This window comes from Diceros bicornis, chromosome 20 (assembly GCF_020826845.1).
Source record: "Diceros bicornis minor isolate mBicDic1 chromosome 20, mDicBic1.mat.cur, whole genome shotgun sequence".
NCBI lineage: Eukaryota > Metazoa > Chordata > Mammalia > Perissodactyla > Rhinocerotidae > Diceros > Diceros bicornis.
The window spans coordinates 5,612,476-5,635,955 of record NC_080759.1 but is presented as its reverse complement, the minus strand read 5'-3'; the positions used below and the strand labels follow the sequence as shown (position 1 = coordinate 5,635,955).

The 23,480-nt window shown below is 60.2% G+C and overlaps 2 protein-coding genes across 3 annotated transcripts; one reads left to right on the top strand and one right to left on the bottom strand.

Annotated features, from left to right (window-relative positions):
• The first annotated feature begins 688 nt into the window (after positions 1 to 688).
• On the top strand, positions 689 to 2,215 carry INSL3 (insulin like 3). Its single transcript, XM_058563711.1, has 2 exons — positions 689 to 878; positions 1,936 to 2,215. The coding sequence occupies exons 1-2, from the start codon at positions 689 to 691 to the stop codon at positions 2,139 to 2,141; spliced, it is 396 nt and encodes a 131-aa protein (XP_058419694.1). The 3' UTR covers positions 2,142 to 2,215.
• A 2,238-nt stretch (positions 2,216 to 4,453) lies between these two features.
• Positions 4,454 to 20,276, bottom strand: B3GNT3 (UDP-GlcNAc:betaGal beta-1,3-N-acetylglucosaminyltransferase 3). 2 transcript variants are annotated; one of them, XM_058563710.1, is made up of 5 exons: positions 20,137 to 20,276; positions 18,750 to 18,884; positions 9,121 to 9,180; positions 7,198 to 7,816; positions 4,454 to 5,989 (listed from the first exon to the last, which is right to left on the bottom strand). In XM_058563710.1, exons 4-5 carry the CDS (start codon positions 7,765 to 7,767, stop codon positions 5,438 to 5,440), a joined length of 1,122 nt encoding a protein of 373 aa, XP_058419693.1. In that variant the 5' UTR covers positions 7,768 to 7,816; positions 9,121 to 9,180; positions 18,750 to 18,884; positions 20,137 to 20,276; the 3' UTR covers positions 4,454 to 5,437. The 2 variants fall into 2 exon arrangements, with proteins under 2 accessions (XP_058419693.1, XP_058419692.1); XM_058563709.1 differs by lacking the exon at positions 18,750 to 18,884 and having other exon boundaries at positions 20,137 to 20,266.
• Positions 20,277 to 23,480: the final 3,204 nt, after the last annotated feature.

The window sequence follows — 23,480 nt, the reverse complement described above, 5'->3', positions numbered from 1 at the left end:
TACACGGCACGCCTGGGGCCACACGGCACGCCTGGGAATTACACGGCACGCCTGGGAATTACACGGCACGCCTGGGGCCACACGGCACGCCTGGGAATTACACGGCACGCCTGGGAATTACACGGCACGCCTGGGAATTACACGGCACGCCTGGGGCCACACGGCACGCCTGGGAATTACACGGCACGCCTGGGAATTACACGGCACGCCTGGGGCTGCACAGTGAGGTCAAGGGGAGAGAGAGAGTGGGCACATGGGCCTCAGGCTCTGCTTTTGTTGGGGTCGAGGTCACCCTTTATTGCGAGCAGGAATGAGCTGGAATATCAAGTGAGGGGAAGAGAAGAAACAAGCTGCCGGAATGGTCATAACTGAGATCTAGCAAGGTCTCTAACGGAGAGGTGCCTGGGTGGGCCAGCCGCCCCAGGTACCCAGCGGTGTGCTGGCGACGTGTGTGAGGCGGCTGCCACCCTTGAAGCGGTGTCGGGGGGATCCAAGCTTCAGTCAGGCACCTGCGTTGCACGAGAAACCCACTCGTCAGGGCTTTACACTGCACTCGCCCTGACCCGGCCCTTGACCTTCTCCCTGGACCATCCCGCGGAACGCTCTGTTCCCCTCCAAGGCCCCCAGCTGGCCCGGGCTGGGCGCCTATAAGGGGGGTCCCAGCTGGGGCCGGGCGCCTCCCGCCGCCATGGACCCCCGCCGGCGCGCCTGGGCGCTGCTGCTGCTGGGCCCGGTCCTGGCGCTCGCGCTGGGGGGCGCGCCCGCCCCGGAGGCGCCCGAGAAGCTGTGCGGCCACCACTTCGTGCGCGCGCTGGTGCGGGTGTGCGGGGGCCCGCGCTGGTCCCCCGGGGACGGGCGGCCCGTGGCTGGCGGCGACCGTGAGTGCAGGCGGGCGAGGACCGCGCCCGGGGTCTCTAGGGGGGCAAGTGCGCGTCCCGGGCCGGCGGGCGGCTATGCCCGCACGTCCAGGGTCTACCTGCCGCTGCGCGGGTGTGCGCGCATCCGCGGAGGACGCGGCCCCTGCCCGGCGGGAATCAGGCAGAGCGAGGCAGTCTTGCAAGTGCAGGGTCAGACCCTGCCTTTATTTACAACTTCAGTATTTTGATCCTCATGAATTTTTATTAATTTTGGTTTTTAGAAACATTGCATTAAAATATGATTGATCCTGGGGCCGGCCCAGTGGCGCAAGCGGTTAAGTGCGCGCGCTCCGCTGCGGCGGCCTGGGGTTCGCTGGTTCGCATCCCGGGGGTGCACCGACGCACCGCTTGTCAAGCCATGCTGTGGCGGCGTCCCACGTAAAGTGGAGGAAGATGGGCATGGATATTAGCCCAGGGCCAGTCTTCCTCAGCAAAAAGAGGAGGATTGGCAGATGTTAGCACAGGGCTGATCTCCTCACACACACACACACAAATATGATTGATCTTGATTGTTGGGTTTTTGGCGCCCCTTTAAATTGTGCACCAAAGCCAGCACCTCGCTCTCACCCGAGTCCCAGCCCTGGTGCAGAGGGTATGAAACAGGTTTGTGTGCACGTGTGTCACATGTGTGTCCTGCGTGCATGGTCTGTGTGACACAGGTGCAGATGGGTGTGCAGAGGCGTGTATGGGGATGGGGACTGGGATGGGGTATTGAGGGTGTACCTGTGTGTGCCCACTGCCTGCATACACGTGCACATGTATGTGTCACGTCACCACTGCTGTCTTCTGCTCACATGGGAGTGTGCACAGCTGGGGACTTGAGTGTGAGTATGGGTTGGGAATGTGTGCGCCTGGATGAGGGATTAAATCTGTGCTCAGCATACAGCAGGCACTCAGTAAGTGCTTTAATAAGTACATGATGAGTGTTTGGCGGGTCACTCAGCCGGACGTGAGCGTGCAGGTGCACACAGCATGGGGGTTCTCTGGGTCCCCATCCGTGACTCTGCTCTGTCCCCAGGTGAGCTGCTGCAGTGGCTGGAGGGACGACATCTGCTCCACGGGCTGCCGGCTGACGGGGACCCCTCGCTGGCACTCGCCCCACCGCCCCCATCTCAGGCCTCTCGCCACCGCCACCACCGCCGGGCAGCTGCCACCAACCCTGCCCACCACTGCTGCCTCAGCGGCTGCACCCGGCAGGACCTGCTGACCCTCTGTCCCCACTGAGCCCTCCTGGGGCGTGGCCTCGGGGGAGCCCAGGGCCCAGAGGGGTCTAGTCTGGCGAGCTCCTGAAGCCACGCGGCACCGTAAAGCCCCATGTCCCGGGGGACACTGTTGATTATCTTCTAGAACAGGGAGCTCACCACCTCTCCCAGGCCACTTGTCCTCTGTGGGGCCAACTGAGGACAAAAGCCACAACCCACCCCTGGTGGGGGCACCCTCAGTTTTATGGCGATGCCAGACACTGAGGGCCAGATGTCCTCCCGTCCGAGGGCCTGGCGCCGCCCTCCCTGCATTTGTGGCGCACCTTTGTGCTGTCTCCCAGTAGAGAATAAATAAGGCGCTGCAGAATCCTGAGCAGTTTTTTGCATTTTCTCAAGAAAAAGGGACACGCTTGGGTCAGCCTTCCCGTGGGATTGTCCCCTGGCAGCTGTGACCCTGCCCACACTTCCAGGGACTCGATAACAATTCGAGCGTCAGCACGATATAAAGTGGGGAAACGGAAGCCTAGGGAGATGGCCGCTTGCCAATACCAGCCAGGGAGGGGATGGCCACGTGCAGGTGTGAACCCAGGGCTCTGTTGAGGCCACAGGAGGCCTGGACCTCCCCTCACCTCCGCTCACGGTGGACACGCACACGAGTGTCTGAATGAGTCACCAGGGACATTTATGGATCCAACCCTGACCATTCTTCTCACTTATACCCTCCCTTCATCCTGGGATGGGGATTGTATGATATGACCCCCTCATAAAAATGATAAGCATTTGACTATGTGATCTGTTCACATGTGTATTCGATTGCTAAGGCTGCCGCAACAAATGACCACAAACTGAGTGGCTTAAGATAGTAGAAATTCATTCCCCCACAGTGCTAGAGGCCAGAAGTCAGAGTCAAGGGTCGGCAGGGTGGTTCTCTTTGAGAGGCACTGAGGAAAAATCTGTCCCCTGCCCCCTCCACATTTTGGTGGCTGCCGGCAATCCTTGGCATTTTTTGGCTTATAAATGCATCACTCCAACCGCTCCTCCCTCTTCACACGGCGTTCTCTGTGTCTAATCTCCTGTCTCTTACAAGGACACTCTCTTTGGATTTGGGGCACACCCTAACCCAGGAGGATCCCATCCCCATCCCTACCTTAATGACATCTGTGAAGACTACTGCCAAACGAGGCCACGTTCTGTGATTCCAGGCGGATGTGCACTTTTGGGGGCCACTATTCGGGCCAGCACAGCAGGGGAGCAGCACTCTCTCCAGAGGGTGAGAGGGAGCCACAGAAGGCATGTGAGAGGGGCAGGACAGGTCAGATCTACCTGGTAGAAACCCCTGCAGCCCCACCCCACCCAGGCCTGCCTTCTCTTGCTGGGATGCTGCCTCGGCCTCCAGCTCCCTTCCAACAGTCCCCACGGCAGCCACAGGGCTTCTTAAAACTTAGAAATCAATCAGCTCATTTCCTTGCTCCAAAGGTGCCACCACCCTTAAAACATTATCCCCTCACCCCAGTCCACAAGCTCCCGTGTAGCTAGCCCCCAGGACCCCATATCCCTCTTCCTCCATATCCTCTGTACTCACCCAGCTCCAGCCACGGCCTCTTCACTGCAACTCAAGTGCTCCCAGATCACCCACCTCAGGGCCTTTGCACATGCTGTGACCTCTGCCTGGAACACCCTTCTCCCGGTTCTCCCCAAGGCCATGTCCTCCTCCCTCAGGCCCCTGCTCCAATGTCACCTCTGCAGTCCCAGCCCCCTGACTGCCTGGTGAATACTCATCCTCATCGCTGTGTCCAGTTGCCTCATTTCAATTCTCTTCAAAGCTCTGACCACTTCTGGAAACTTCCTACGTGATCATTCACAGGTTGGTTTCCTTGCTCTAAGGTGGGTCAGTAGCCCCTGACCTTCCCGTGGGGCTGGGAGCAGGAGTCCAGGACGGGCACAGAGCACACAGTAAATGCACAAGAAATACTGGAAGGGCGAGAAGGAGGGAGCAAGAGGACAGCAGAACTGTGGTCCCAGTGGGAGGAGGGGAGCCAGCGGAGAGAGCGGAGGGTAGGTGGATGCGGAAGGAGTGGCCCTGTGCCTCCCTCCTGAGGCTGCTGTCACGCCAGCAGTGAGAATCAGTCTTGGGGGATATGAGCTAAGGGCAATAGGGAGCCATAGAGGGTGTGTGAGCAGGAGCAGGAGCAGGATGAGGTCAGATACTCCTGCAGCCCCCACTCATCCACGCTGTTTTTACCGGTGTATATTTCCTACTGGAAACGAAACTTTTACAGATGGATGTAGACTGGTCTGAGTTAAAACCTATAAATCACTTAAAAAAAAACAGACTCCAGGTCTTCACAAAACATTTTATTCCCTGAGGACCCACTCCCCAGTCCTGACTTCGCCGTCAGAGGGCCCCTGCCCCTGCCCCCATGCCTATGAAGCCCAAGTGCAGACACCTGTCTGAGCCCAGCAGGGCTGGGGGTCACCCATCTGCTTGGATCTCCTCAACCTGAAAGACACACTGGAGGGCTGTCCTGGGTCCCGAGCGCGCAGAGCCACCCAAGGCCCTGAGTCTCCCCTTCCCTGGGCACCGGGTGAGTGAGTGTGCTGGCCTCGGGTGTGTGAAGACCCCTCTGGCCCCAGGCTGATCCCTGAATTCTTGGGGAGCGCAGGTGTCGGGGCTGGGCTCTGCCAGGGATCCTGAGCTCCCAGAGCCTGAGACTGCTGGCGGCCCCCTCCTCCGCCCGACGTGCCCACCATCAGGGCACCTGACACCACAAGCAGGGAGGGGTCCAGACCCGGGGAGGGGTCGAGGACAGAACCCCTCTTTCCTCGGCTGAAAAATGCTTCTCGCTTCAGCTGCATGTGGACCCAGGAGTTCCCAAAGGGCCTTGACCCGTGGCCGGAACTCACCTACCATCCAACCACTGCAGGTCCACGACCGAGGAGAGGCCAGACACTGTGCAGAGCCCAGCCCACGATCCAGGTCAGAGCTGGGAAGTGGGACCTTGATTCAAACGGGATGGACGTACCAGGAGCAGCTGGACCCTAGCAGAAGTGCTTCTGCCATTAGCTGCCATGGAATGAGAGGGTCCCTCCAGCTGAGTCTGGGGAGGACAATGGAACAGGGTCTAAGCAGTACCATGTGGATTTTGAAGGATGTGTAGGAGTTCACCAGCCAGACTATTCAGTCATCAAACTCTCCCTGGCACTGCCCTATGCCTGGGCCACTTAGGAGGACAAAGGTCTCAGCTTCCTGGGGGGAGACACTACCGCCTCCTCCCGGGGCGGAGACAGGAGCCTAGAGGCTGGGGCCCCGACACCCCCTCAGTAGACCTGTGTCCGCTTGCCGCAGGCGAGATTGGGCCGGCTCAGCGCGTCCCACATCAGCAGCATCTCGTAGGGCAAGAAGCGGTGCACCAGCAGCAGCTCGCGGTAGAAACAGGGGTCAAAGGACGACGAGCGAGCCGAGGGGGCGCCGACGCCGGCCGTGCGGACGCCACTGTGCGAGGCGGGCGCCAGCCCCTCCTGCCGCAGGCACATGCCCAGGAAGACGTCGTCGATGGGGAAGAGCTCCCGGCGGCGCGCGGCCCGGCGCAGGGCGGCCGCCGTGAAGCGCGACAGGAGGAAGCCGCCGCCCCCGCAGTAGGGCGGGTAGCGCTCCTCCGGCGTCACCACCTCGGGCACGTAGTACTTGCTCCAGGGGTCACGGATGGGGCCCACGTCGCGGATCAGGTGCCCCACGAAGAGGTGGCGGTCAGGGCTGTGGTCCCGCAGGTAGGAGACCATGTTGTCTGTGTGGGCAAAGACGTCATCGTCCCCGTTGAGCAGGAAGCTGGCGTTGGGGCACCGAGTCTCCTGCCAGCGCAGGAAGAGCACCTGCGGGCGAGGGGCACAGGCGGTCGGCCGCGGGGCCCCGTCGGCCGCCCCGGCGCAGCGAGCCCCGGCGAGGGCGCGCCCCGGCCAGGCGGCCTGGGCTCGAGGCCCCGCACGGCGCGGGGCCCTCAGCAGACAGCCGCCCCTCTCCACGCCCGTCCCCGCCTTCCAGACCGCCTCCTGAGCGCGGGGACCCGCGAGACGATATCCCGCAAGGCGCGACAGGCGCTGGGGACGCGCGCTACGCTGACCGCCAGCCCTCCCGACTCGGCCGGCCGAGCGCTGCCGCCGCACAGCCACGTCCGCGACCGCTGCCTCACGCCGGCCCCCGCCTCCGGGCCCCCGGGCGGGGCCGCGTCTGCCCCTGCCGCCCCCCGGCACCCGGCACCCGGCGGGGGCCCACGCTTCGTAGGTGCCGGGTTCACGCTCGTCGGGTTGGCGGTTGTCCTCTGCTTGCGCGTCCCGCCTGAGGAACACGGCGTGCCGAGCGGCTCTGGCCCTCGCCCTGCCTCCGCTCCGGCGCCACCATCAGCGCGTCTGCCCTGCCGGGCACGGGGTCCCGTGTGCGCCTCGCCTCCGACCCCTAACGCCACCCGGGAGGCAGGCGCGCTGTTCCACCCGGGTACAGGGGAGAAAAGAGAGGCTCTCCAGAGCGAGGTCACAGAGAAGCCTGTCTGTGCCTGCGACCAGGGGGACCCTGCACTGGGCGCCCCCAGCTCAGGTCCACACCCCGCTGCTCCAGCCCCGACCTGAGCGGCTCCCCGGAGCCTCCAGTTCCTCGTCTGCGCACGGGCAGGATGCTCTCCACCTCTCGCGGTTCTTGTCCATCAGAAAGGTCTTTCCTGAGCCCCTACCACCCAGACCCAGGCCTCACGGAGAGACAGAACCAGAGCGAATAAACAGGACATGTGCTGTGCCTCCACCCTCTCCCGACTGCGAAGGTTATTTGGGCACGAGACGCTGCTCCAGGTGCCCATAAACACCATCCCCTGCAACCCTCACCGCAGCCCTCAGGGGCGAGTGGGTCCAACTCATGTCCCATTTCCCTGATGAGGAAACTGAGGCACAGAGAGGGGAGGATCAGCGAAGGCAAACGGCAAGCAGGAAGCGGAGCCTGGATTCCACCCAGGCTTGTCGCCTCAGGCCTCCCCAGGGGAAGAAGGCGGCAGAGCAGGTGGGGACAGTGGTGGGGGGGGGCCCGGCCGGCCCACCTGCTTGAGCGTGAGGTTGAAGAAGGAGTCGTGGAAGTCCCACTGCAGGATGTCGCCGTGCGCGCGCGCCTCCATGGCCAGCAGCCGGTTGACCTTGTGGGCCTCCAGCGGGTCGGGCGCGGTCCCCACCAGGAAGAGGCGGCGCAGCGCGGCGCCCCTCACCTGGCGCTCGCGGCCCCAGGTGCGGCGCAGCAGGTCGCGGCGCTCATAGTTGCGCGGCGAGGACTTGATGACCAGCAGCAGGAAGACGGGCGGCGCGCACTTGTCGCGCGGCGCGTCCTGCAGCAGCGGGAAGTCGCGGCAGTGCTTGTACAGCAGGAAGTCGCGCACGTGCCGCGGCTGCCCCCCGAAGGCCGGCAGCGCGGCCACCGAGGCGTTGGCCCGGCAGGGCGCGGGCGGCGGCCGCGGCGGCAGGGAGGGCCAGGCCGCAGGCGCGGGAGTGCCCGGGGGCCGCTGCGGGCTGCGGCAGGGGGCCGGCGACCCGCGCAGACCGCAGACGACGAGGAGGGCGAGGCTGCCCAGGCCCGCCGCCAGGGCCACCTCTGTCCGCGGGGGCCGCGGAAACCTCATCCTGCTTGGCACGGGCTTGGGACGGACCGGAGAGACCCCTGGGCGGCTCCTGCGGAGAAGCACACTCCCTGAAGACCCCCGCCCGGCCGAGCGCGTCCCCGGCTCCCGGGGGCCCCGCAACCGGCCGCAGCCGTGCAGTCGCCGAGGTTGGTAGAGTACTGAAAGTCACCCCCACTCCCCGCCCCCTCCCCCCACCGTGGTGGCTCCCACAGTTGCCCAGGCCCTGCTGGGGATTAAACAGTTACAGAGAAAACAGCGCGAGATGCCCAGACTCCGAGTGTGCCCAGACCCCACCCCCACATCCAACCTGGTCCTCCTCATGTCCCTGCCTCAGGGACGGCCCGGGAGCCTCCCTGAGGGAGGCAGAGAACTCCTTTTCCATCAGCTGAGAGCTGCTGGGATTCACCCTGCTTCCCTTTTCACCTGCACCTCCAGGAAGCTCTGAGCTGGGATTCTGGTGCAACCATCACCTATTCTTCTTAACTATTTTTAATGGTCCTGTGACCAGAGCATGGCACCCGGCTTCTCACAGACCCCTGAGGCCCAGCATGTCTCCAACAAAGCTACCTTCCTTCGTCCTTTAAAACCCATCTCAAATGGTCTGTTCTCTGGGAAGTCCCCTGACTCCTCGGGAAGAGTCCTGGTTCTCTGTTTCTCACCTCTAGCCGTATCCCCCCTTCTGGCCCAGTCCTGATCCTATGGGGGTGTCTATGTCTGGCTTTGTCTTCCCAAGACTGGGGCTTCTTGGAGGTCCTGGCATCACCCAGCGTGAGGCAGATGTATGGGGGAAGCCGGGAGTATTTGAATGAATAAATTTATGAATAAAAGTAAACTCATTAAGTTTCTCTCTGGCAAATTCTTATTCATCCTTCAAAACCCCAGCTCTAATGTCCCCTCCTCCTGGAATCTCCCCCTCCTCCCCAGATCTAGGCAGAGCCCTTAGACTTCTGTCCACGTCCCTTTCCCAGGCTTCCCTGGACTCCTTCAATGTCCTTTTATCTGGAAAGGTGGCATCTGTTCTGTTTTCCAGCCCTAAATTTGAGGATCTATTTTCTAGTGCAGTATCAAAGAGCTGGATTAGACTCAAAGCAGGACTTACGCATTCAGCACACACTTATTGGCTCACCCCAGAGAGCTGCAGACTCTGGAGCCCAACTCCAGGCTTTAAATCCGAATTCCACCACTTCCTGGCTGTGTGCCCTCCATACCTGGGCCTCAGAGTCCTCAGCTATAAAAGAGGTGGCTGAGCAATCCTCAACTCACAGGGCTGTGCAGGCAGGAAGGGAGCTCCCAGCCCCTGGCACCTATGTGGGCACTCAATGAGTGTTTGTTGAATGAATATTCTGCACTTACCTCAGGCCCCCTCAGGGTGTCTGTGCTGGTCTGGGCTCTCCTTGGTCTCCCCAGTGGCACCTGGAACAGTGTGTGGCAGTCAGTGGGTTCTGGGAGGGCCCCCCAGCCCAGAGAGACCCCACCCAGCTACTGCCTGGGAGCAAGGAAGAGAATGGCTTCCCGTCTCCACCTAGAGCCGCCAACAGGTGTGGGAGCCGGGTACAGGGCCTCCCTCCCTGATCCACGAGGCCATCTCCCCAACGTGCCCGACCCTGTCTCTGCGCACTGCCTGGCCAAGGCCTCTCCAGCCAGATGTCTCCCCAAAATGGGGCTCAGATCCCACCCCACAGGTTCTGCTGTGTGACCTTGGGAAAGATGCTTGAGCTCTCTGAGCCTCAATGTAAAATGGAGGGAATTAACCCTATGTAAGAATGTTGTTTGGGGGATTTTAGCCTCAAGCATGCTGGGCATGGTCCTGCCTCAGGACCTTTGCACAGGCTGTTCCCTCTGCCTGATTCCCCACATTTCCACAAAGGTCCCTCCCTCACCCCTCTCATGTCCTTGCTCTTTAAACGTCGCCTTCTCAGGGAGGTCTCCTCAGGACACCTGCCCCGCTGGCAGCTTTGACTGCCCATTGTGTTCTATTTTTTCTTGCTTCCACAGCATTTTTCACTACCTCAAATACACAACAGAACTTTTAAAATGTATTATTTCTCGCCCCTCCCCCACGCGCTCCACGCAGCCCGTCTTAGTCATCATTTTATCCCAGCCCCGGGCCTGCACTGGGCGCACGGCAGGTCTTCAGGAAGTGCGTGCTGAATTAATCATGAATGATGGATGCTGGACCGCACCTGAACACATTCTGACTCTCAGAATGAATTCATACATTTATACTGTGCTTCTCCCGTGCGCCAGGCACCCCCTGGGAGCGGGGGACACGATGGTGACCAGCTGCAGGGTCCCAAACGTCCCTGCCACTATGGAACTCAGACTCTCGAAGGGGAACACACACTGAAGAGAAGCCTCATGAAATGGTACGAGGCGATGAAGGCCACAGGAGGAGATGGGGTCTGGATGACAGTCAGGCTGGGATGTGAACACACGGAGGAGCGGGCACGGCTGAGGTCTGGGGGAAAGGTCGGAGAGGAGGGAACAGCAGGTGCAAAGGCCCTGAGGCGGGAATGAGCTGGCTGGCGGAGCCCCAGCAGCTGCTGCGGGACCTGCCTGTGGCAGGGGCTGGTGTGGGGGGGTGGGGTGGGTAGGCAGAGCCTGTGTTGTTGCTGTGGCAGCCTGGGAGGGGCTGCCGGCCTGGGGTGCTGGAGGGCAGGTCTGGGAGACTCAAAAAGGCAACTCATCTTGGGATGAGACTGTGAGCTGACAAATATGGCGCAAGGAGGCACTGACTCTTAGAAGGACATCTTCCTGAGCTGCAGACGCCCGAGTCCAGGGTGGACGACAAGAAAGGAGCGTTCCGGGCCAACCTGGCAGATCCGGAGCTCCAAGGATGGGAAAAAACGTGTGAGCTGCAGGAGAAGAAGCAAGTCCTCAAAAAGAAAGTCAGACTGAAGGAGGCCGCAGCCCTCTCCTGGGCCACACTGGCAGCCGGAAGTCCACGGACAGACGCTGGAGGACAGGGGTGCGCTTGGGAACCCAGCCCGGGGCAAGGGACACCTGCGTTCAGGACCTGTGAGAACCGAGAGGGTCATTCACCCAGGCCCCAGATGCAGTTTTGAGTCTAAATGAGGATTTTCAAACGGAGGCGGTTCTGCCCCCAGGCGACACGCGCTGGTCTGCAGACATTTCTGGTGTCACCACCCGCCAGGGTGGAGACGCGAGACTGCTAATAGCATTAAGAGGGCGGAGGCCACAAACTAACATCCTGCAGGGTGCAGGAAAGGCCCCGCCAGAGAAGATAATCAGCCCAAATGTCACTAGCGTCAAGGTTGAGAAATCCTGGTCCACACGGCCCGGACCCTGGACTGGAGAACTCAGGAGCAGCTCCCAGAGGGCAGTCAGGGACGAACAAGGAACCTAGACACGGGTGGGGGCGCAGAAGTGGCCACCCCAAAGTGTGTTTCTTTGGTTTGATTGTTTTTAGGGACAAAAGACCCTGAAAGAGACTTTGACCTTCCCCCTAACTGCCTAAAACAGCTTCAGAGGGAAGACGTTCCAGGCGGGGCCGCCCGCAGGGACCGAGGGTAACGAGTGCCGTGGACGGGAGGGCCCAGCCCTCGCTCTGATCCGAGTTCTGGCTCTCAGGGGCGCCAGCCGCAGAGGGCCCAGCAAACATCTGTCTTCCAAACGTTGGCTTTTCCGTCTCCACGGGAATTGCCTTCCCCCACTTTGAAGTCCCAAACCACAACCCTCTACATTCTCCTTGTCTTTAGCTGAAGACAGTGTTTCAAGTGGCGGCCTTGGCCATTTTGGCAAGTGACTCAAGTTTCCTGGTTTTCTCCCAGGTATACATGTTATTAAACTTTGATTTTCTCCTGTTATTCTGTCTCATGTCAATTTAACTCTTAGACCAGCCAGAAGGACCTAGAGGGCAGAGGAATTGTCCTTCCTCCCCTATCTAACTTCATCATATGGAGTATTTATGAGATTTATATTTATATATTCCATTATAATATATATTCCCTTTATTAAATGGAAAGTCAAACCTAAATGGCCAAGGATCAGTTCACTGAGAATGTGTTTTGTAAGTTCCAAACAAGGGATCGAAAGGAAAGGAAGATCCTTCAGCAAATACGAACATTTACAACTCAGCCAAACGTGGGCCTGGGGGCGGGGAAGGCGTGAGAAGTGGTAAAACAATACATGGCTCATATTACCGGGATCAGGGTGTCAGGACAAAACGCAACCTCTTGGGGTGGCCATTTGGTTTTAATCAGTTCCATTAATGCCTATCTTTTCCATTGCATTTTTCTTTCTCGTTTATTTATCAGAACTCTTTGCACATGAAACACCCTTTGTTGGCTACCTGCATTCCCAACTTTTTCCCCCAGGTCTGTGGTTTCTCTAAATGGAAGGATCCCACAGCTATTTCACTCTCCCAGCCCCTAGGAGGCTCCTGATTGGGGTCTGAGAGCTCAAGTTGGGGGCAGGGGAGGGAGGCTTGCTTTCCCTCCTCCTATGTTAGACCTCTACTAATGCACCCAACATTCCTTCCCTTTTCCACCCACCAAGGCCCCCGTTGTTAACTCATGGCCCCTTAAAACCTCAAGCAGGAAATGTTGCCATCCTCACAACATCCCACATCCGGGCTAGTCTGAGGAGGCACCTCCAGGCCTCCCTTTCAGCGAGCTTGAGAGGGCCGAGGACGCACTGGCCCAGCAAATCTTGCCGGGCACCCCCATGGACTCTGCCACAGGTAGTCATCATCCTGTCCTGAGGGGTCTTACTGTCCGAAGGGGCTGGAACCCCACACTTGCTGTGGGAGATGCTGGAGGAGCTCGGCTTTGCCAGGGAGGGGACACCTCTTGGTGTCTTGGGCTTCCTCCAAGAGACTGAGCAGCAAGTCCGGGGGCCATCGACTTTGCTGGTCGATGAGACGCCCCTCTCAGGCCTGTGTCCGATTCCCTGGCCCCTACCCAAGACCCTGCTGTCCACCCTACAGGTTTCACTGTAAGACAGAATGCCGGGACTTTCTGAGGCATTCGGGGGCCTGAATAACTCAGGGGAATCACCACCCCCATTTTATAGAGGGGGAAGCAGAGCTCAGGGAGGTGGCCCAAGGTGGCCCAGAGGGCGCCACTCGTTACCGCAGCAACAACCCACTTTGTCTCCTGGTCTCCAACCCTGAGAAGGGTCTCAGCAGCTCTTAATCCAAAACACACCTATGAAAACCGTTCAGTCATTCAACACAGGTTATAGGGAACCTGAGAAGCCTCAGCTGTGGGCCTGGCCCATCAGAAGCCCCGATCTGGGGGAGACAGAGCCAGACATCTGTGGGATCAGGGCTGGGCCAAAAGAAGGAACAAGGATATTGAAGCTGAGGCTTTGAAGGATGCATAAGAGTTTACCAAGGGGAGGTCAGATGGAGGAAGAGCAAATGCAAAAGCATGGAGGGGAAGGAAAACAAGGCCCATTCAAGGAACTGCATCGTAGTTTATCTTGCTGAAAAGTGGAATTTGGAGAGATGGTGCTTTCTGAGGCTAGAGGGTGGGGCCAGACCCCGTAAAGACCTTGAACACCAGGCTGAGAGGCGGGGCTGTCCCCTGGGGGCCGTGGAGGGTGTGCAGCAGGAGCAGAGAGAGCAGATTCCTTTGCTCTGAGTGGACCCTGGTGAGTCGCTTCCTCTCTGGAAGGAAGACTTGCTGTTTGGAGCCTGTTTCCTTTTAGGCCAAGGGAGGACTGAGGCCCTGCACACCTGCACACCATGGGGTCCCCTGCGATTGTGCCTCAAAGGGCTGGGCACACTCTGGCTGTGTGGTGACACCTCGGTGGCCTTGGCTCACTGTCGAGGCTCCTTCGGTGTCCCAAGATTCCCTGCTTCCAGATGGGGCCCCGAGGCTCAGCGTGAAGCAGGGCTGGAGCCCAGAGCGCCGGCAGGTGGGGTCACCAGGGGCTTCCCCGCCCAGACCTCGGAGCCTTCCGGAATCCGTCACAAGGAACCACACGCCAGATACGTGACAGAGCAGAGACCTGGGGCCCTGGTGGGCCAGTGTCCACAGCCGGGCCACCCCAGGTGCAGGCGGGAAGTGGGCCCACGCCAGGCACGAGGCCAATCCTTCCACCCGCTGCACTGACCCGCGGCCGCAGGGTGTCTACTGAGCACCTACTGTATGCAGGGCATTGGGGATGCAGCCATGGCCACGCCAGCCCCTCTCTTACCATATTAACATGTGAAGAAGTGATTAGCTTAGTGGCAACTGTGACAAATGCTGTTTTAGGAGGAAGGGTCAGGGGCCGGCCTGGTGGCGTAGTGGTTAAGCTCGCACACTCCGCTTTGGCAGCCCGGGGTTCGCTGGTTCGGATCTTGGGGGCAGACCTACTCACTGCTCATCAAGCTGTGCTGAGGCGGTGTCCCACACAGAACCAGAAGGACCTACAACTAGGAAATACAACTATGGGGGCCGGCCCGGTGGCGCAGCAGTTAAGTGTGCACTCCACTTTGGAGGCCCGGGCTTCGCAGGTTCAGATCCCGGGCGTGCACCGACACACCCCTCGTCAGGCCATGCTGTGGCGGCGCCCCATATAAAGTGGAGGAAGATGGGCACGGATGTTAGCCCAGGGCGAGTCTTCCTCAGCAAAAGGAGGAGGATTGGCATCAGATGTTAGCTCAGGGCTGATCTTCCTCACACACAAAAAAGGATATACAACTATGTACCGGGGCTTTGGGGAGAAAAAAGAAAAAAGGAGATTGGCAACAGATGTTAGCTCAGGTCCAATCTTCCTCAAAAAACAAACAAAGAAAACAAAAGCATTTGCTATAAGAAGGGAGGGTCCATGGGGGGACTGGACCCGCCCGGGGACATCCTGAAGGATGATGGGAAATCACCTGGGCAGAGCCCTGGAGGGAAGGGCATTCTCGGCAGAGGGCACAGCAAGAGCAAAGGGCCTGAGATGGACACAAGTTTAGGGAGCTGAAGGCAGAGAGAGGAGGCCAGAGTGGCTGGAGCAGAGGGAGAGGAGGCAGACGCTGGCAGGGTTGTCAGACATGCCGGGGGGCCAGGAACGACAGGGGGCAGACCATGAAGAACCTCTTATGCTGCATGTGAGGAGCAATGGGGAGCCATGGAGGGTGTGTGAGCAGGGGAGGGCCAAGATTGGCTTATATTTTTAACAAGTCCCCTGTGGCCACTGAGGAAGAAGGGACAATAAAGGCAGGAGCAGAGGCCAGGCGGCAACCAGGTGGAAGAATGTGGGGGTCTGGACAAGGGCCGGCGGGTAGAGTGTAGGCAAGTGAGTGGGTTCAGAAAAATATGATGAAGGGAGTTGTCAGTGTTTAGAGCCTGGGTGTGGGGAATGGACAAGGAAGGACTGGGGGAACAGAATGTGAGAAGCCCCTGAGCCTTTCACATGGGGACGTTATGGGGCAGCGGGTGACCCAGGTGTGGTGTCTGGGCCAGAGCCCTTGTTTATAATGGCAGGTGAACCAGGAAGGCCTGCCAGACATCGGATGGATCAGCATATCCGTCTAGTGCTTGCACGTGGCAGCACCTCCTCTGCGCTCCACCCTACAGACCGGACACAGTGTCACCGTGGACAGTCACAGCAGTGCCGTGTGGGCTGACTCTCGGGACCCTCCCTAGCTCCCCTGCAGATTCTGCTCAGGGCTGCCTGCCTTCCCTGCCCAGGTGCCATTTTGCCATCACTCAGAGCCCACTTCCTCCACCGCACACAGAGTCACCTGTTCTTGTCAGCCAAGACCCAAGAGCCTCGTCGTGGGGTGTGGTACCAGATGTGGTACCTCTCGGCCCCGGTCCTGCCCCCCCATCTCTGCCCTGCTGGTCCGTTCCGGCCACCCCAGCCTTTCCACGGCTCCTAACACAAGGCTTGGCCATGCCACCCCCTTGTCCCTGCCACTCCCTCTGCCTGGGACTCCTGTTCCTCCCCGGCTCTCCCTGATCTTTACATGCAGCCCAACGTCCCCTCCCGAGAGAGGCCCCAACCCCCAGCCGAAACGCCCACTTGACCCGCTTCTCTGCGCAGCTCTCGCCACCCGCGTGCACCGGGATCCCGCACGTCTCTCCTGGCTGCTCCCCAACCAGCCTGGGGCCCCAGAGGTGGGGCCGGGCCTCTTGTCCCCAACAGCTATGTCCCCACGTGACACTCACTGGTGTTTGTTGCGTGAGGGGGAGATACTAACGATGACCCACAAATCGGCCATTTCCTCCTGCCTCCTTTCAGCCCAACCCCTCGGGAGGCAACAGCTGCCGGTCACCGGGCCGGGCAGCCCTTGGAGGACGCGGGCGATGCGGTCAGCAGGCACCTGCGTGGAGCTGAGGGGCAGGACTGAGAGGCACTGAATACCCAAATACTCCTGATGTGCTGAAGAGCCAAATATCCACAGCACAGGAACATTCGTGATGATTTAATGAGCCAGGAGCATCGACCATTAGCGAGGTTACTGAATATTAATGAGTCACTGGATATGCAGGGGGTGCCCAGGATTTATAACCCACGAAGTAGTCAATCGTCATAAGGTAGCAATCAACGGCTGCAAGGTACATTCGTGGTGCATGAATGAATAGTAACATCATCACAACGAATATGAACAAAGCTCTAAACGGTCCGGAGGCACCACGATACAGATCACTGAATATTCATGACTCATATATACATGGTGATAAATATTAATAACATGCTGAATATTAATGAGACACTAGATGTACAGAAAAGGCTGACCACTCAGCAGAATCAATCTGTGACCCCCGTTGGGAACAGAATTCCGGCCCCACACCCTCTGCCTACACCCCCAGCTGACAGCCAAGGCCTGGCAGGGGCCCAGGCTCGTGTGGCTGCAGGCACCTCTGTCTCAAGTTGTTCTTGTCATCGGCCCTCGGGAGGCCAGGGAGGCAGCAAGGCTGAGACACACGGGGGCCTGAGGATGTCACACGACCCAGGCGGCCTCTCAGGGCCTGGACGTGCCCCCCGCCCTCCACCCTGTGCTCTTTCCAGACCAGAGGGGCCTGCCTGACACTGCCCTGGAAGCCCCCTCACATCAACGTTCCCACTTTCCAGATGAGGAAGCCAAGGCGCAGAGACAGCGAGTCCGGGACCCTCTCCAGGCCCCTCCCCACCAGCCCTGGGGACCCTCAGCCTGGGCACCCCAACCCACCCGCTGCTGGGTCTGTCTCCAAACCAGGGAAACCAGGGCTCGCCCTCCCCTCGCCCGCAGGACTGCGAAAGCCAGTGCTCTGGAGGCGGCCGTGGCGGCCCCTGAGGAGGCACGTCCTGACCCAGCCACTGCGCATCCGCGAAGCCGGCGCAAGGAGCTGGGCACCCGGCCTCGGCATCCTCGTGAACATCAGCATCAACCACATGGTCACCGCTCCCGCCCTTCCCACCAACCCTTGGCTGGCATTCGACGGGGGCGTGGAACATTCTGGGGCTGCCATAAGGCAAGGTGAGAGGGGGTGACGGGAGAACACTATTCGTGTGCGTAACGCCCTGCGTCCTGAGAAAGGCTGGAGGGCCAGCAGTGGCCTTGCCGGCAGTCACACATTCACCCAGCGCCACAGTGAGATCATCAAGGCGCCAGCTGCCAGGTCTCTCGCACGCTTGACTGCTCTGAGCAAGGGCCTAGGCTCTGGGCACACAGCCAAGACGACGGGGAGAAATGCCCTGCTCGAGGGGCTGACGCGCTAACGGGGGACAGAGAGACAGTGAACCAGACAATTTTCTGGAGTAGAGTAAGTTCCAGGGTTATGCAGACTCAAGCCCGGGAGTTGGGGGACCTGCAGAAGAGGGTATGAGCCCCCGGCCTGAGGATGAGCCCTGCGATTTTCACTGAGCCTCCCGGGGGGCCCCCTGGCTCCAGTTCCCAGGTGGGCGAGCTGGGCACAGAGAGGGCACCCATGTACCAGAGGTCACACAGCCAACCAAGGCAGAGGAGCGTTGGTGGGACTTGAACCCCGACCTGCTGGACCTCACTGGTTCGTACCAGCTTGGCCTCCCAGTAACAAGAGGCTAGTCCCGTTTTACAAGACGCACAAGGTGCTTCTGTAAATAGAAACAAAGAAGGAAAAGCCCAGTCAAGATAATTCTTCAGGAAGGCTCATTAGGGCCATACCCTGCTGTAGGAAAACCATGTGTGCGGGTGGATTTCATGCAGACCTAAGCCCGGCACTCATACCGGGAGCGCCTGGGCGTGGAAGCGGGCTGGGCAGAGGCAGAGTAACACTTCCCCTTCAGTCCTCTGCTTGCAGGTCCCAGGGCTGTCACAATGACTCATTGAAGAGCTGGCCCTCCCCCACCAAATAAACTGCCCGGGCTTCCTGGTACCGGTCCCGGAAGGGACCTGTGGCTGGACGGAGGCCCCCGGTTAAATGCCAGCCCTGCCCCAGCTGAGTGTCAAAGGGCATCCCTGGGCCCATTTCCTAGACGGGGAAACTGAGGCTGGGGGAGGCAGGCCGTGCATTCCAGTCCGCCCTCCAACTCTTCCCAAGATCCAGGGCTGATGGGGGAACTGAGGCCTCCTGAAGGACCCCCCACCTTCAGGCTGGCCAAGGCCCTCCTCCAGGCCTGGTATTTAGAGACCCACAATCTTGACCACATGATTTGTCTCATGCAAAGATGACTGTCATGAGTGAGAACACAACGAGCTGCATAGTCGGGATGAGAGTTTACCTGCCAGGTCCTGCCTGCGGCCTTTCCATCCTCTGCTCATCTACACTCCACACCTGCACTTTTACGGCTAGGGAAACTGAGGCACAGAGAGGTCAAGGAACTCATTCAAGGAAGGTCAACTGGGAGCCCAGTCTCTTCCTTTAACCACCACCTGGTGGGGCTTCCTTTAGTTTGCTATGTTGGTAGTGAGACCACCATCATGGGGGGGCAATCAAGCTGAGCAAGACTCTCATCAGGAGGAGAGCCCACAACGAGCCTTCTCCCTGGCTCATGGGGGTTGGGGGTACAAGTCGTTGCCCCATTCTGGGTCTTAGAGGCAGGTGGCAGGAAGAGAAGTCCGGCTGGTGACACCTTACCTCCTCCTCCTGGGCTGAGTCCCTGGGCCAAGCAGGCTTGTCTGGATTCCCTGAGCTCTGGCCTGGAGCAGAGAAGCTCTGAGGCACCCTCTTGTTTCCTCCACACCCAGAGTACCTGTCAGGAATTGCTGCACCCTGGGGGTGAGGGAGAGGGGAAAGGAGGGGTCCGGGCCGGGCTGCGCAAACATGAGCTGCCCCGCTCCGCCAGCGGGGCCCCGCTGCCAGCCGCAGGGGCCACACCTCTTCCTCCGGGCTCCTCAGCCCGCCTGGCGCGGCAGCAGCCTTGGGAAGTGACAGGGCGGTGGCAGGGATGGTTGGCTGCAGGGCTGGCCCCAAATCCAGCCAGCTCCCCCTGGGCCCTGAATCCCAGATCTGGACTACAGGAGACCCAAGCGGGGGAGCCTCGGTTTCCCCATCTGAAAAGTAAGCGGCCATGAAAAAAATCTGACCCAGAGAGAAAGTTGGTCCAGAACCTGGAAAAGCTCTGAGGACAGAACTGTGAGGAGGAGGATGATTCCTATTAACACAGTTACCGGAGGCCGACGTCCCGGCAGCGCTGAGAGGCCGCGCTGCTCGACTATTTCACCTTCACCACAGTCCCGCCCAGGAGTCCCAGCCCACAGACAGAAACAGGCTCAGAGGTCTAACGTCACTCGCTGGAGGGCCCGCAGTGGCCAGAACCCCCATCATAACACCCCCTCACGGAAGCCGGGTGCCGTCCTGTCTCATGGAGGGGAAACAGGTGCTCAGAGACCAGGAGCAACCTGCCCCAGCCACACAGCCACGAGCTGGAGGGCAGGGACCTGACCCCCCCGGGGGAAGCCGGGAGCTGCGTCCTTAGGCGGACAGCTGGCGCGGCGCTTCGCAGAGCAACGGGGAGAGGCGGGGAGTCAGCGGTGGTTCCCTCAAGAAACGATAATAAAACCAACCTGGGAACCCGAGTGCTGTTCCTGCCCAGACTCTCCCAATCAGAGCGCTAACAATCTCAACAATAACGACGACAGTAATAGTAATGGCCAGAGCGCGCTTCATTCCTCGGTTCCGATCCCGCCCTGTCCTGGGAGGAGGCCAGGGGTCCAGGGTCACCTCACTGTGCGCATTGCTGTGCCAGGACGGACCCCCAGGTGGCCTTGGTCACCGCCCACCCTCCAGGCGTGTGGGGGGCTTTCCTCCGCCGGCCCTCGCCGGCCTCGGAGACGCTGGCTGCTACTATTTCCGACGGGGGAGGGCAACGCGGTTACTGAGACCGGGGGCGCCAGGACCTCCGGCGTCTCCAGGGTGAACGCCGTGGAGACCGACCCCAGGGACTTGCAGGCGCTTCCCCGGAGCCCCGACTCCCCCCACCACTACGGGGGCCGCCAGACCCTCAGGGGCCCCCGACACTCACCCGCAGACAAGGGCCCGGCCCTCTCGCCCGGCAGCAGAGGAAGGCTCACCCGCGCGCGAGCCCCGCCCGGCCCCTCGCCCAGCCCGCAGCGTTTCTAGGTGGCCCGAAGCTCCCCCGCCGGCCCCTCCCTTCCTCCCTCCCCGGCCCCGCCTCTTCCCCTCTCCGGGCCGCGCCGGCCGCCCCCGCCTGGGTCCGGGCCCCCGCCAGAGAGTGAGCTCCCCGCGGCCGGAGATGTGCAAGCAGCGCCTTCCCAGCGCCGGCACAGGGCGTTGCGCAGCGCCGGTCCCACGTGTGTTCGACCAAGAAATGATTGAAGGGGGCAGGGAGGCAGGTGGAACCCAGTAGCTCTTCGGGTCTCTGTAGGGCGTTCGAAGATTCCAGAACCCGAAAACCTGTCCTGAGCCCACTGACGTCGGATGTCGCGGGCTGGCATTCGGAAACGTTCTGGAAGTTGCGGGGCAGATTTGAAGATTCTTGGGGTTGGTGAAGATTCGAATCCTGCCCTGTGCTGCGTCTGACTGTCTAGAAGTTTCCAGCCTTGACGCACTGGGATCGGGAGCCTGGGGTGGAGGAGATCCGGGTCCACAGGGGTGAGCCAGGCGGTGGTTTGAGCCACCCCTTCCTCTTCCATCCCTGTTTCTTCCCGAGGAGGAAAAGGAGGCCGGTCCTGGTGGTGCCTCAGTTTCCTCATCTGTCAAATGGAGGCGCTCAGCCCCGTCTCCTCCGGCTAGGAGAGGTCAGCGCAGAAGGAGTGCAGGATGGACACTGTGGGTGTGGAGGGCCATTGCAGGAGATGTCGCTGCATCGATTGGGGACACTTGAGGCCGCGGTGGCGAGCGCACCTGCTGCCGCACACACTCAGACTTCGGAGCCTGTTGAGGCCGATTCTCCCCTTGCGAGTGTCAGCGCCTCGGCTGAAGTTCAAGACCCTTGAGTGCTCCGTGGGGCCCCCAGAGTTTCCTGAGTTCACGGGCACGTGAAGGAGCCAGAATGAGACGCCGCTCCAATGGCTGGGGCCCGCCCATCCCTCACGCCAGGCCTGGGCCCCCTCCTGTGTCCTCATTGGGGCCCGCCCATCCCTCACACCAGGCCTGGGCCCCTTCCTGTGTCCTCATTGGGGCCCGCCCATCCCTCATGCCAGGCCTGGGCCCCTTCCTGTGTCCTCGCCCAGAAACTGGAACCTTGCGGCAGCCTCATCCGGAGCTCAGAGCACTGGGAGGGGACTGCTCAGTGGAGGAAGTGAGCTCGAGACACCCCGAGCCTGCTGCTGGGGGAAACTGAGGCTTGCCAGGTCAGAAGTCGGAGGTGCAGAGACCACCGGAGTGGCTCCTAAAGCTTCCAGGGTGGGTTCTGGCGCCAGGCCCGGGCTCAGATCTGGACTAGAATTATCATCTGACCCAGCAATTCCGTTCCTGTCTACCTGAAAGAATTGAAAATAGGTGCTCAAGCAAATCCTTGTACACAGGGTTCAGCAGCATGATTCACGGTGGCCCAAAGCAGGGAACAGCTGAAGCGTCCATCAACGGATGATGGATGAACAGAATGTGGTCCATCCACACAGTGGAATAGCACTCAGCCATAAAGAGGACCGAAGCCCTGACTCATGCTACAGTGTGGACGAACCTCAAAACCTTATGCTGCGAGAGAGAAGCCAGATGCAAAAGGCCACACAGTGTGTGATCCCATTTACAGGAAATGTCCAGAACAAGCAAATCCAGAGAGACAGAAAGCAGGCTAGTGGGTGCCAGGGCCTGGGGCTGGGGGAGGAGGGGGATGGAGAGTGACTGCTCATGGGGATGGGGTCTCCTTTTGGGGTGATGGGAATGTTCCGGAACTAGATAGAGGTGATGGTTGCACAACACTGTGAATGTGCTAGATGCCACTGAATTGTGCGCTTTAAATGATTAATCTTCTGTTATGTGAATTTTACCTCAATTAAAAAAAAATCCCAATTAGGTCACTCACCAGCTGGGGGTGGCCTCTGGCCCGTGATCTAATGGCTTTGTGCCCCAAAGTGAGGTTTTGGGGCCTCCCAGGTGCAGGAGACCAGGGCATCGTAAGCCGCTGAATGACAGCCCCGCCAGCCAAACGGGTGCTGCCCTCCCCCAGGGCTCAGCCTCCCCAGGTGGGCACATGGGGCACCAGCTCTGGAAGGCCAAGGCGGGCCGTCAGAGGCCATGCTGGGAGGGCCTCACTCGTGACAGGCAGACAGCAATGAGAGCCCGAGGGAGGTCCTGTTTCCTGCCAAGAACCAAACCCATGTGACGCCTGGAGCCGAGGTGGGGCAGCAGACACACCCGGCCCTCGGCCTGGAGGTGGCACTCCAGCCACTCAGCCATGTGTGACCAGCAGGGGACCATCTTAGAGGACCAAAGCCACTGAGCATGCACTCACGCACACGTGTGTGCAAAGACTTGGGATGGAGGGGACACTCCACAGGGCGGGACATTTGATTCCTGCTCCTTTACAGGGCCCTTGAGCCCAGGGAACCACAGGGCCCCACGGGGGTGGCTGTGAACTTGCAGGGAGGAGCTGAGGCCCCGTGAGGCAGGGACCCCTCCACGGGCTCCGGGTCCTAGCGCGGCTCCTGCATGAGGTGGGAGCTGCGTGTGCTGGAGCCACCACTGCCTGAGTGCCCCCGTTTGACACCGCAACGCGTGTGCCAAGCTGAGGACGCTTCTAGACCTCTCCCAACTAGAGGATCCCCTGTGTCCCAGACAGGAACCTGAGGCACAGCCAGCCCCCTCTCTGGAGGACAGGGTGGGAGGATCAGAGATGGCAGGCCCAACCCTGCTCCTGCTTCCCACGCCCCATCCGGCCCCGGCCTGTCCCTGGGATCTGCACAGCCTCAGGACCAGGCACCCAGGGTCCCCACATGTCCCCCGGGACCCAGAACTGTCCATCGAGCTCAGACCTCCTCCTCACCACAGTCTGCTGTCACACCTGTCCTGGGTCCCCCTCAGGCCATCCCTTGCCCACCTGCACTGGGGCCCACCCTCCACCCCACTCCAACACACTGAAAAGGCCAGTACTGCTGAACCAGGCTCGCTGTGAAGCATGCGACCTCCCCACAGCCACCCAGTGAGTGGGGTTACAGATGAGGAAACTGAGCCCCAAGAGGTCAAGTTACTTGCTCAAAATCACATAGCCACTGGTCGCCAAGCAGGCTCTAACTTCAGCCTTTTGACTTCATAGTCTAATGGCTTTCAAGAGCTTTTTCCTGCTAACAGTGATGTCCCTACTGCCTGGAACACAGTACATGCTCAGTCAATGTCTGTGAGTTGACTAATTGCTTTCTCATGGAACCCACAACTCACCATCTCTTTGCCTGGGATGCCCAGCCC

Coding starts and splice junctions, on each gene's coding strand:
- B3GNT3 (XM_058563710.1), bottom strand. CDS start 7,767: ATGAGGTTTCCGCGGCCCCCGCGGACAGAGGTGGCCCTGGCGGCGGGC. Junction 5,990..7,197: donor TCAACCTCACGCTCAAGCAG/GTGGGCCGGCCG, acceptor CCTCGCCCGCAG/GTGCTCTTCCTGCGCTGGCA.
- INSL3 (XM_058563711.1), top strand. CDS start 689: ATGGACCCCCGCCGGCGCGCCTGGGCGCTGCTGCTGCTGGGCCCGGTC. Junction 879..1,935: donor GCCCGTGGCTGGCGGCGACC/GTGAGTGCAGGC, acceptor CTCTGTCCCCAG/GTGAGCTGCTGCAGTGGCTG.